Below are 13914 nucleotides of genomic sequence, written 5' to 3' on the forward strand. Positions count from 1 at the left end.
AAGAAGTCCAAACAAGCCCATGCAGAGAAATCACCTGGAGAAGATATAGGAATTGATTGAGATCCAGTATTATATTATTGGACTGTTAGATTGTTTCCAATCTCTTGATATAAGTAATTCCATAACAAATATCTTTGAACACAGTCCATTTTTCATGAGTGTAGCTAAATGCCAGTTAAATTCCAAAAAACAGAATAAGCACAAGAACTTGAAATTGAAGGCTATTTTGTGCTCGCTTGGGCAGCACATATACTAAAACTGGAACGATACGGAGAAGATTAGCACGGCCCCTGCATAAGGATGACACACAAATTCATGAAACGTTCCACATTTTTTATTTGTTTGCAGTCTTTTTTAACAAATCATACTTTTTAAGTTTGAGTGAAACCAACAAAAAGGGTATAAGTTATATCTATAAAATTTTGAGATTAAATTTAGTGTTAAAATGCAAATAATAAGTGAAAAGTGTCCTCAGGGACTGTGTCATTTGTATTGTATTGTATTGATCTTATATATGTACAGTGTACCTAGAGGTAGCAAAATCAGAATTTTTTTTTTTTTTTTTTTTTTTTTAAATTTTTTTTCAACGTTTATTTATTTTTGGGACAGAGAGAGACAGAGCATGAACGGGGGAGGGGCAGAGAGAGAGGGAGACACAGAATCGGAAACAGGCTCCAGGCTCTGAGCCATCAGCCCAGAGCCTGACGCGGGGCTCGAACTCACGGACCGCGAGATCGTGACCTGGCTGAAGTCGGACGCTTAACCGACTGCGCCACCCAGGCGCCCCAAAATCAGAATTTTTATATTTCGTAATACATACATACCTAGTTAGTATCCAAAAAAAAAAAAAAAAAAGAATTGAAGGTTATTTCTTTTTCACCTTCCCCCCAATAAAGCTACATCAAGGAAGTACTTAGCGGTCCATTCTGTTAAGGAAGTAAATGTTATAAATATTATTTGTGCTAATGTGGCACAAGACATAGGTAGCACAGTGAAGAAGATGACTTTCGTTAGAATGAGGAAATCCCTTAAACAAGGAAGTTTATTCTCTGACCTAAATGTGTATTTTGTGGAAAGATGGCCATTTTCCTCTGACCAAGAAATCAGAGGGTTGTATATTCTTTAATCTGCATTCTTTAAAATGGAGAGAATGGGGGCCCCTGGGTGGCTCAGTCGGTTAAGCATCCGACTTCGGCTCAGGTCATGATGTCGCGGTCCGTGGGTTCGAGCCCCGCATCGGGCTCTGTGCTGACTGCTCAGAGCCTGGAGCCTGTTTCAGATTCTGTGTCTCCCTCTTTCTCTGACCCTCCCCTGTTCATGCTCTCTCTCTGTCTCAAAAATAAATAAATGTTAAAAAAAATAAAAATAAAATGGAGAGAATGAACAAAGACCAGGTGGCAAAGATCAGGTAGAAGTTTTTTCAAGACAACAAGCTTTAGGGGTCAATTCTGGAGTCAGTACCGTTTGTCTTTATGTTATAGAGCGGTTTCGTCAACATTTGCTCAAAGATGTTTAGCTTTAAAAAAAAATACCCAGGGCGCCTGGGTGGCTCAGTGGTTGGGTGTCCGACTTCGGCTCAGGTCATGATCTCGCGGTCTGTGAGTTCGAGCCCCGCGTCGGGCTCTGTGCTGACAGCTCAGACCCTGGAGCCAGCTTCGGATTCTGTGTCTTCCTCTCTCTCTGACCCTCCCTCGTTCATGCTCTGTCTCTCTCTGTCTCAAAAATAAATAAACTTTAAATAAATAAATAAATAAATAAATAAATAAATAAATAAATAAATAAAAACCCAGGCATGTATTGCTCACAATGAGAACCTGGGGCCAATAAGAAAAGCTTGTTATGTTAGTATAATTTATTTAAGAAGACATGGTATAGAGCTATATGTCAACTAACTTGGATGTAAATTAAAAAAAAAAAAAGACACGCATCATATTGGATTAGGGCCCAAAGCAATTACCTCATTTTTTTTTATTATTAAAGTTTTTTTCAAAGTTTTTTTTCAAAGTTTTGTTTTTTTAATTAAAAAGAAAAAGAAGAAGATGAAGATGAAGACAAAGGCAAAGAAGAAGAAGAGGAAGAAGAAGGAGAGGAAGAAGAAGAAGAAGGAGAAGAAGAGGAAGAAGAAGAAGACATGGAAGTTTGGGGTACCTGGGTGGCTCAGTAGGTTGAGCGTCTGTCTTCGGCTCAGGTCATGACCTCACTGCTCAAGAGTTAGAGCCCCATGTCAGGCTCTGTGCTGAAAGCTTACAGCCTAGAGTCTGCTTCAGATTCTGTCTCCGTCTCTCTGACCTTCCCCTGCTAGCGCTCTGTCTTTCTCTCTGTCTCAAATATAAAATAAAACATAAAACAAATTTAGGAAAAAAGACATGGATACTTAAGTCATAAGAAAAAACAGCAAACACAAAACTATCTGGCCTTAACGAGTTAACCCCCAGCAATCTAAAAAGTAGCTCTCCAGAATGACTCACTTCTGTACCTTGTGGATTTGAAATTCTTAACTTTATCTTGATGTCCGACTCATTGAAATTGTACAGTATTTCCTTTTCAAGAGAGCTACACTTGTACGTATCTTAGAGAGTGGCTAGTTTTAGCTCTCTGTCTCAATAGCCTTGATAAGGCAGTATTTTAGTTAATATGTAGTGAAGTTCTCAAAGTGCGCTAACAAACTTCCTTGTCTTTACTCACCCTCTGAGTATTTGTCTATTAATTTCAGCTTTATTTCCTTTTTATTTTCAAAATATGTATTTCAAAGCGTTCTGTTCCCCCCCCCCCGTAGCATCGTTTGATTCCATTTTTCTGATAATTCTTCATTATAATAGTGTCACCGTTTGCTAAAGCGTAGACGGTCCAAACCCAGTTTCCTGCGTAGCTGAACCAACCTCAGAGAAGTGAAGGGGTGGATGATCTCGAGTGTTCCGGTTTCAGACTGCGCACTTGTCACACGCTTGCTGAAATGCAGTTTGCGTTTTCTACGTGGTTTCCTTCCCCCTGCGAAGCGCACTTCTAAGCTCTAACCTTTAGACAGCAGGTGATCTTCTTTATGAGAGTAAAAGGAAACGAAATTATGAAATAGCTGCTCTGTGAATGTTACAAGCTGTCTACGATTCAAAGGTCTAAAGCAAAAGACGTAAATATTATTTTATAAGGCAAAGATATTCTAACATGTCAAAAAAAAAACCAAACCCCAAACTCCACCAGCCACCCTTTCAACTGAAACTTAAAGAATTGATGTAGTGAAATGGAGAAAATGAGAACAGTCGCCTGAAAGTCGCCATTGGTGAAGTGATGAAGAACATTTCCTGGCTTGGTGCGAAACTTGTCAGTTTTGTGAGTCTTGGCTGCATATGGATTTCTGTGGTACAGTGTACAGTTTTAAACAGCTGCCTAAAGTCATGTGTGACTAACCTGGTAAGTTTTGCTGGTCTAATATTTGTCTTTGCAGGAACTGGAACATGGAAAATTCAGCTTGGTGCAAATGAGTGAGTTATTTTTTCTTTATGAGATATTCTCCTAAGAAGTGGTAGCGAGGCCAGAAAGATTCTTTTTCCAAAATAAATTAGGGATGTTTTTAATTACAGAAGGTAGGGGAGCTCTTTTAGTTCTTTAAGTTATCTGTTCATAGATTTGTGTGTGTGTGAGGAGGCATGGGACTTGGGTTACAGAGGCTTCAATGCAATAAATTTTGCATGCTTTAAAAGTATCCATTTAAACTCATTTATTACAAAACCGTTTGTTTGTCTTGAAGTCAGAAATAGGTTTGGCCACAGGGCAATGCCTACTAGCTGCAGACGGCAGGCAGTACTGTTTATATTGTGGATGGATGGAGGTATCGGCAGGTGGATGCCCAAGGAAGCAGATACAGATGCCATATAGAACAACATTTTATTTGAAAAGCAAGAATCGTTTTTAAATTGCTTTACTTCTGTCTGTGCATTTGTAATTTTTTTCAGTTATGAGTGTTTTGGTTAGAAAATTTATGTTTTCCTTCTCATTTCCGGGTGTCGCCCTTCCTGTATACATTGTTTCATATCTTTCAGTTATTGTGACTCAGTTGTCCTTAAAACAGCCACTGAATCAACCGTAAAAACTAAATACATTGTAGCCATGGAAAGATGCACCCTTCTTATGTAAAGACAAAGGAAATAGCAAGATAGCTTAAAAGGTTATACTGCTTATAGTCCTACTTTTTAGAATAATAAAAGTACCAAATACAGTACTCATTGTCATGTTAAAGTATTGGAGGTAGAAATCCGTGGCAGATAAAAAACAGACTTATTCATGTCACACTCTTCTGGCTTCATTTAAAATATAGTTTAAAACACTACCTAAGCTTGCTATGGATAGTAGCACTTTTTAAAGAAGTTTGGTATTTTATACAATTCATTGTTGAAGACTTTATTGCCATTAATGTGAATTGTATGCTTTAGGTTTTTACAGTTGTCATCCAAACTTAAAAATGGAAGAATAAGACTATTAAATGTTTTCTTTACTAAAAAAATTAAACATTTTCTCTGATCATAATAAGAACATATACTCATTGTAAAATATTTATAAGATAGAGAAGAAATAGAGAATAAAGAAAAGAGTATTCTTTCTTCTAACATGTATGTAATTTTATATACAGTTGGGCCCTCACCTTTTCCATTTAACATTACATTGTAAGTTTTTCCTATATCCTGAAGTTTTTATGGAAACAAGATCTTGAATATATTTAGAATATTTCCATCCAATAAATGTACCACCATAATTTGTTAATTTCCCCACACTATCAAAACTGATGTTGGTTGCTTCCATGATTGTAGTCTCCCGTTTATTTGTTTTATTTTTTTTTCTTTTATTTTTCAGTTAGGTTTAGTTTTCTCTTGCCTTTGTGTGGGCTCCTTTGGTCTCAGGCAGTAGGAGTGGACAGTTTGTTCCCTGTTGCACTGCCTTCCATTTACCACCTACAGACAAAGGCACAGCTGATGTGGTGGCGGCTGCAAGAGACACGGTCTGCCAATTTCACTGGTGACTGTAATAAATGTTCTCCATCTGGGCCTCCCACACAGGACCTGGAGTGACAAAAGCTAGGTGAATAAACAGTGAGCATAGCCATGGATCAGGGGAAAGGATATGGAAAGTGCTGGAGTTTATTATACTGTGTGAATTTTTTTGTGCTCCATTCTTTTAGCCTGGACATTGGCTGTGAAGGTAAAATCTTTGATGTCACCGGGTAGTTCTTGATAGTGAGGCATCTTTGCCTTTTAAAAAGAAACACGAAGTCTGGTCCAAAGGAATGTTAGAATTGCTGTCCATTAATGCACAAATCATAGTTCTACGCATGAACAGGAGTATTTTACATCAGTTGGGGATCTGTATGTTAGTTGAGTGTGTTAACTGACTTGACATTTTTGAGTTATATGTGCCTGTGCTGCAGAGAACAAAAAATAGTTAGTGGTCTTCAGAACCCTAGTATTGTGGGATCCTTTATGAAAGAGAGACAAAAGGGACTTATGGTCAAATAACTTATGGAAATGCTTTTTGCCAGCTTTTTGTAGATTCACAGGCCACAACAATATATTAATGGATTTGTTTAATCATAGTTTTCTGATCTTTGGCAACAAAACGTTTTTTTTTTTTTTTTTTTGAGTAACAAGTCCCAACAACTGAGGAACTGCTGTTGAGAAATGCTGTTAGAAGCATCAATTCAACTCAATAAAAGACTGTTAGAAACAATAGAGTTCAGAAGGTTATCCTGTTTAAAAAAGCACAAACATCAGTACCTTTCTCGTATATTGATATATAACTTTATAACAAGATAATAGAACAATCCAAACATTCCATAAAATATCCAGAAATTAGCCCCATTTGTATTGGTGTGCAAATGGGCAGACCAGTAAAACAGAAGACAGTCTAGAAATTAAACCAGGCACTTAAGGGTGTGGGGAATATGATAAAGATGGCAATTCAGACCAAAGTAGAGCTATTTATTTAGAACAAAAAATACCTTCCTTCAGTAGGTGAATGGATAAGTAAATTGTAGCACATCCAGACAAGGAAATATTATTCAGAGCTAAAAAGAAATGAGCTATCAAGCCATGAAAAGACATGGAGGAAACTTCAAGGTATATACTAAGTGAAAGAAGGCCAATCTGTAAAGACTACATACCGTATGATTCCAACTACATGACATTTTAGAAAAGGCAAAACTATGGAAGCAACAAAAAGACCTGTGGTTGTGAGGAATGGGTTTGTATGTGGTGGTGGTGGTGGTGGGGTGATGAATAGAGCACTGAGGATTGTTAGAATAGTGAAAATACTCTGTGTGATACAGCAATAGATATACGTCACTATGTATTTGTCCGAACCCACAGAATATATGACTCCATGAGTGAGCTCTAAGGCACGCTACGGACTTGGAGTGATTATATTGTGTCCATGTAGATTTATCCTTAGTAAAAATTGTACTCTTCTGATGAGTGATATTGATAACAGGGGGAGACTATGCATGTGTGGGAGCAGAAGGTATTTGGGAAATCTCCATACCTTAATCTCAATTATGCTCTAAGTCTAAAGCTGCTCTAAGATAAAGCCTTTAAAAAAAGTTTAAACAAAATTTTAAAAACCTAACTACAATACTGGCAGATTCAAAATAGATTCCAGGAGGTATTAAAAAATAGTGTGCTTTAAAAAAGTAGTGTGATTTAAATATACACAAATAGGGGCGCCTGGGTGGCGCAGTCGGTTAAGCGTCCGACTTCAGCCAGGTCACGATCTCGCGGTCCGTGAGTTCGAGCCCCGCATCAGGCTCTGGGCTGATGGCTCAGAGCCTGGAGCCTGTTTCTGATTCTGTGTCTCCCTCTCTCTCTGCCCCTCCCCCGTTCATGCTCTGTCTCTCTCTGTCCCAAAAATAAATAAAAAATGTTGAAAAAAAAATTAAAAAAAAATACACAAATAACAAAAAGAAAACAAAACTTTACCCCATAGAAATTTTAGCATAAATTATGGAAGAATATTTCTACAATCTTGAAGTGGGAATGCCTTAGGAAGCCTGATTCAAAAATATGCATTATGTTGGCAAAGATGAAAAACATTTATAGTTGGCAAAGTTGGGATAAACCAGCCCTCTCATGTACAATTGCACATCAAGAAATGTATCTGAGATTATTACTTAACTAACCAAAGATACATCTGCAAAAAGCTGTTTACAGCATGTTTGCACATAACATTACCACTAGATTTCCAAGTTCCTGGTACTGTACTATTATAACTAATACATTATTATTTGAGTCCTTGCAGAGTTTTGTGAACTAAATATTATCTCATTTATGTCTCTGATGAGAGTACTAAGTTTAGACAGCACAGGTGACTTTGAAAATATCACATCACGAGCAAGTGTCGCATATGGGACTAAAAGGCAGACTATTCTGCATTTACCAGGGTTGAAAGTATGGAAATGATATTAGTTCTGGCTGAGGTGGGCAGAGTAGACAAGGTTGTGCCCAGAAGTAGGTATGGGTTAAGAAGATTTGAGCTCCAGGACTGGGATTGCGTGTTTTAAGCAGATCACTGGAATAGATGGAGCTAAGGTAAACTGGTAAGGATCCTAACTGTAAAGTAAGGAACATGAATTTGGTGAAGATTATAGAAGGTGTTGTGCTTTGGTTAAGAGCACAGGCTCTGGAGACAACTTTCAGATCTCTAAATTTTAACTCTTGGGCAATTTGCTAAACCTCCCTGTGTCTCAGTTGTACAATGGAGTTAAAAATAATGCCTACTTAGTAGGGCTGTTGAGATGTTGAATGAGATTTAGTGTAAAACACCTTGTAGAGTGCCTGGAACATAGGAGCCACTCACTGCATGGTGGCTATAATGATGATGAAGAGTGGGGTGGAGAATACCATGAGATTAGAGAAGTGTGTTGACAAACTCTGTTTCATCAGAACCCTATAGACCTGACTCATGAGGCTACCTTGCCCAAGACCACTTGATGGGCTTTCCATTCAGCCTGTTAAATTTAGTCTTGACTCAGTACTGTTACAATATGGCTTTATGGTCACCAAGAAACATCTGTTAACTTACTGTTTAAAATGGAACGGAGAGGGGCGCCTGGGTGGCGCAGTCGGTTAAGCGTCCGACTTCAGCCAGGTCACGATCTCGCGGTCCGTGAGTTCGAGCCCCGCATCAGGCTCTGGGCTGATGGCTCAGAGCCTGGAGCCTGTTTCCGATTCTGTGTCTCCCTCTCTCTCTGCCCCTCCCCCGTTCATGCTCCGTCTCTCTCTGTCCCAAAAATAAATAAACGTTGAAAAAAAAAAATTAAAAAAATAAATAAATAAATAAAATGGAACGGAGAGGGGTGCCTGGCTGGCTCAGTCAGTGGAGCGTGGGACTCTTGATCTTGGGAGTGTGAATTCAAGCCCCATGTTGGGTGTAGAGATTGCTTAAAAATAAAACCTTTACAAATGAAAAAAAGATAAAATAAAATGGAATGGAGAATCTACCCAGCATCCACCCTGTTGTTTTTATGAGCTAACAGATTTTTGAAGGGATATGAAAATTCGATTGCAAAATGACTCTTACACATTTGATTTTATATGATTGTGGTTCAATCATGTAAAGGAGAATCAAAAGCTTCATTTTGAACAAAATTGTGGAAACAAAGTACTATTGTGCACCTGGTTGTAAAATTAATCTAAAAGATACAGTTCTTACTCTCTAAGTACTTATTATGTAAAAACAAAACATGTTAAGCATAAGTGGTTAAGGAATGGAGGTTAGAGGAATCTTCACTGACACATCAAATGAGAGTGGAAAAGGCAACATTGGTTCTTTGGCTCCTGTGTCTGATTACTTCTCAAGTAAATCCCCACAGTGGTAGGCCACTGTATAAGACTTCCAAGAGATAGGACTTCTGGAGCATTCCTGTGGAATAGACCATCTTGAATTTATGTGTTTATTCCTTCCATATGTATTTATTGAACACCTCTTATCATTCTGGACTGTTATAGGTACTAAGGACAGAGTGAAGTACAAAATGAATGGTGCTTACATAGAAGGGGAGAGAGTGCTCAGTGAACATAGTGATAAACAGATCTTCTCTTTCCTCTGAAAATAGTGGGCTATTCAGAAAGCCACAAGAGATGCTTAAACCACATACAGGGCCCCTTGGGATTTTCTACCATCTCCTGGAACATATCTTGCTTGCAGTGCTGGGACAGCTAGGATAGATGGCATGCTCTTTGCTGGATTAATTGTCTTTTCCAATTCAATGGTTCAAATTCAGCAACTTTTCAGGGGAGGTTCTGAGCAATATAGAGGTACTAGGAGTATTCACTTATCCTCTGCTCCTAATTCTAAATCAGTCAGTGAGGCAGTGATCTAAATTAGATCATATCCATAGAACACTGTTCGGGCACACGTATGATTATCATAGGCCTAATATTGCCATCTTTTGTAAGCCTTTTCTATTTGCCAAGGGCTCCACTCACATGATGATCAGGGAAAGGATGAACAATTTATGGATTTTTCCCTCTTAGTTCCTATTTCTTTTATTTTACCCCAGCACAAAAAGATCTTAAAATTTGTGAAAATATGAGAAAAAAAGAGTAATCTGATGTTTTCCTATATGTAAAATTCTGAATTTGTATTTCTTCTCTCTTCTTAGTAAGTAAGGTGACTTTTAAAAAATCTGAACATAATTCATCTTTAACCTATGAGTCCTTTAAATGGATGAATTGACTAAAGTCGCAGGTTTATTTAATACCGTGTGAGAATCTATCCAATGTCCTCAACCACTCCTTACAGTCATATCCCCACTCCCACCTTTATCATTTCTGCAGAGTTCTTAGACATTCCATCTTACAATTTGCACTGGCATTTTACCTGATTTCAGGACTGATTTAATGACTTTAAAACATTGTACTTTCTAGTCAGAAAGCATGGAGGAGGCAACGCTATTCCAGGAAGCTTTTTATAAAAAGGTGTGGTAGTTGTACTGAACACAATATTGATAGCTGGTATTTATTATCTCCTTCTTCACTTCAGGGCAGGCAGCTTGACATTGGCATGCCATATAACCTGAGTGAACCGGTGAGTAATCGCTTCCATTGTCTGGAAGTTCATAGTGTTTGTATTGATAAAAATGGGGCAAAGGTCAGGTTTTATTACAATGAAAATGTTCCCTAAGTAAAGTCTCATTTATTGGTCCTTGATGGAGGAAACTCAATTGAAAATAGTGAGACATCAGAATTACAGAATATTCAAAAATGAACTCAGGCACAGTGTCTTGAAGAGGAAAGAACACAGGACAAATCCAACTCTGTGATTTTGGTTCTACATTACTGTGTGGCTTTGGATAAATACTTAATATGTCTGAGACTTAGTTTTATTATATGCTGTCTGAGAGGGTTGGATTAGATGGTCTCCAGTGTTTCCTCTAACAATTACACTTATGGTTTTATTACTTTCCTGCACCTGTATCCATTTATTCAACAAGTGTTTAGTGACTCAAAATATAAACATGAACAGACTTCCCAAGCTGTTGATCTATTTAGGTTTTGATATGCTGCCTTCTGGTTGAGTTCCCAGTTTTGAGTTTTGCTTGTTTTTGTTTTTTTTTTTTAACTATTTAAGTTTATTTCTTTCTTTTGAGAGAGAGAGAGAGGGAGAGAGAGAGAGAGAGCGAGCACACAAGTGGGGTGGGGGCAGAGAGAGGAGGACAGAGAATTCTAAGCAGACTCTGCACTGACAGCCCCGATGTGGAGCTCAAACTCATGAACTTTAAGATCATGACCTGAGCCAAAACCAAGAGCCAGATGCTTAACCAATTGAGCCACCCAGGCACCCTTGGGCTTGACTTGTGCGTGAAGACATGGCAAGGACGCACAGTATGCTCGATGCCATGTTGTCCAGGACTTTACCTGCTGCCAGCCACCCGGTGGACAGTGTGTTCCCTGAAGGCTCTCTGGCTTCTAGGCCTGCCCCCCCACCCCACCTGTACTCAACAATCCCGCAGCCCTGTAGTGAATCACACCAAGCCCTGCTCTGCCTGTAGATATGAGGGCTCTGCTTAGAATTCCAAAAGTCTTGATCCTTCTGAGGCCACGGATTCCTGGGTAGATATCTATTTCTAAAATACTTTTTGTTACTAAGTTGTATTACCAGGTAACAAGAAAAAGTCACCATTCTTTAGTCACCATTGTCTCTTTATTATCTTTTGCAGTGCATCCAAGGATGTCATTTTTGGAACTCTGTAGATCAGGAAAACTGTCCTTTAAAGTGTGTAAGTATTAATTATGTTTCTGTTTTGATACTAATAATGCCTTCAAGAGAAAAGTCATCTAGGAGGATTCCCATTTGAATTCCCACTGGCTTTCAATTACTTTGCTTGACTCTAAAGGAAAAGTATGATAGCCTGAATGATACATAATTTGAGATAAACATTACTAATGCAACTGGAGACCAAGGGAGTTTAATGAAAACCATGGAACCCAGGAATGTTCAAACCATAAAGGCCTTTTAGTAGAATGTCAGGCCTTTGTTAAATTTCCTAGTCTTACGCTTCTCAAAATTTAAAGCACAATAATCTAAGGATCTGAGGATCTGGTTAAAATGCAGATTCTGATTCTGTAGATCTTGGGTGGGACATGAGATTCTGTACTTGTAACATGCTCCCAGGTGATGTGATGCTCGTACCCCTTGGATTACACTTGGATAGCAAGGCCCTAGATCATGTTGAAAGTTTCTCTGCAGGGAACATGGCAGCAACCTAATCCAGGAATCATAGCCCCTACATTCACTCCACTCTATGTAGAAAATACATCCCCAAATAGTTGATTTTTAATTTATCCCAGCTTTGCCATTTAGTGTGTAACTAGGTAAGGTACTTAACCTCTGGGTACTTTCTTTCCTTATCAATAAATTAGGATAATAATAGAATCTCCTCCCTAAAGACAAGGCCCGATACACTGTAATTACTCAGATCTAATGAATAAGAATTTTGTTATTTATTTATTTATTTATTTATTTATTTTTTCAACGTTTTTTTAATTTATTTTTGGGACAGAGAGAGACAGAGCATGAACGGGGGAGGGGCAGAGAGAGAGGGAGACACAGAATCAGAAACAGGCTCCAGGCTCCGAGCCATCAGCCCAGAGCCTGACGCGGGGCTCGAACTCGCGGACCGCGAGATCGTGACCTGGCTGAAGTCGGACGCTTAACCGACTGCGCCACCCAGGCGCCCCAAGAATTTTGTTATTTAAAAGTGAGTTGGTTCCTTTTTTCAGATTGTTCAGGTTGGAGGTTAAATCATGATAATTTGGGGGTAATTTTAATATTGTTTTCTATTAATAAGTGAAACTATATCATTGAAATTTAAATAAGGACATTAACTTTTCCTTACAAATGGTGCTCATAGCTCTTCCTGTATGATATGTCCGCAGAAGTCACTATTATGGGAGTTGCTTAGGCCGACTCTCACATTTGTGACTATGTGCCCCATAGAATGGAAGTTACCAAAACGTGGAACAGGTGCTATCTGGATTTTGGAGCTATTACACATTCTAAAAGCACTCTTACCTTTCTTTTGGTACCACTTTTTACAAATTTCAGCTAAGATCGTTACTTGTTTAGTTTGTGTTTGCTATCTTTTGCTCTGACACGTAAACACATCAGAGTGGGTCTCTCTCCTTCTGGTTCACACTGTGTCTACCGCACAGAACACAGTGAGGGGCACATAGCAGGTGCTCAGAGAGCACTTGCTGGGTGAATGAATGGGAAGTACCATTTGTTGCTGGCAACAGTCCAGGCAATAGAGTGGGCACCGGAGCAGCCAGTCTGGGCAGGGGAACCTACTGGCCTTTGCTAGCCAGAGTGGTGGGTGGTTTCCATTTCAGCTTCTGTCTCCACTGGGCATCTGCCAACACCTCTTCATTCGCTAACCTGGTCCATCACAGATTACCTCTTAGTTGCCTGGGATTTTCTAGTAGACATCAGGCTCCTCCATTTTTCCAGTGATGCAAACATGATTTTTATAGCTGTTCATACAGTGTGGCCTGCCTGGAGAGAAGGCCCAACTCTGGGCTTCTTGGTCTTGATTGTTTTTATTGGTTATTTGTCAATGGTGAGGCAAGAAATTAATTTGAAAGAAAAATATACCAAAGTGTCATTAAAGTTATTTACAACTTTAAGGATTTTAAGTGGTTTTCTTTTTCTTTTTTTCCATGCAGAATGACACATATACCACTGTTTGTGAGGTGAGTTGGCAATCACAGAGATGTCATCAAACTCCATGTTTTCATCTATTATATTTAAAAAGCTATTGAAATAAGAATGAAGAAGCCAGGGCATCTGGGTGCCTCAGTTAAGTGCTTAAGTATGGGACACTTGATTTCGGCTCAGGTCATGATCTCACGGTTTCCTGAGTTTGAGCCCTGTGTTGGACTCTGCATACCAATTGAGTAGAGTCAACTTGGGATTCTCCCTCTCTCCTTCTCTCTGACTCTCCCCTGCTTGCACTGTGTCTCTTTCAAAATAAATTAATTAATTAAAAAGAGAGAGAGAGAGACAGAGAGAGAGAGAGAGAGAGGCACTTGGGTGGCTCAGTCAGTTAAGTGTCCGTCCGACTTTGGCTCAGGTCATGATCCCTTGGTTTGTGAGTTTGATCCCTGCATTGGGCTCTTTGCTGTCAGCACAGAGCCTGCTTGGGATCTTCTGTCCTCCTATCTCTCTCTCCCCCTTCCCTGCTTGCTCTCTCTTTCTGTCTCTCTCTCAAAAATAAAAAAAAACATTAAAACAAAAAAAAGAATGAAGAAGACTTAGTAATTCTCAGAGCACAGAAATGCTCACCTGGGAGTGCTATAAATGTGGGTATAAAAATGACTGTGAGATTCCATTTTTGACACAAATATTTGCTGTTTTATATACCCATGTGCATAT

The 13914-nt window shown here is 38.9% G+C and overlaps 1 protein-coding gene and 1 non-coding gene across 3 annotated transcripts in view; both read left to right on the forward strand.

The window, feature by feature from the left end:
* Positions 1-228: 228 nt before the first annotated feature.
* LOC124500717 (U6 spliceosomal RNA) lies at positions 229-335 on the forward strand. The gene has a single exon (XR_006959648.1). It is a non-coding gene; the product is annotated as a U6 spliceosomal RNA (small nuclear RNA).
* A 2950-nt stretch (positions 336-3285) lies between these two features.
* The window catches only part of ROS1 (ROS proto-oncogene 1, receptor tyrosine kinase), a 117635-nt gene continuing 107006 nt past the window's right edge, over positions 3286-13914 (forward strand). For both annotated transcript variants that reach the window (XM_047102783.1, XM_047102784.1), the window contains exons 1-4: positions 3286-3408; positions 10024-10068; positions 11201-11260; positions 13206-13232. In XM_047102783.1, the coding sequence (XP_046958739.1) occupies positions 3286-3408; positions 10024-10068; positions 11201-11260; positions 13206-13232 (255 nt within the window). The remainder of the gene's footprint in view (positions 3409-10023; positions 10069-11200; positions 11261-13205; positions 13233-13914) is intronic.

This window comes from Lynx rufus, unplaced genomic scaffold (assembly GCF_022079265.1).
Source record: "Lynx rufus isolate CCGP_SWC_20201006 ecotype Redwood Valley unplaced genomic scaffold, mLynRuf1.p SCAF_6, whole genome shotgun sequence".
Taxonomy (NCBI): Eukaryota; Metazoa; Chordata; class Mammalia; order Carnivora; family Felidae; genus Lynx; species Lynx rufus.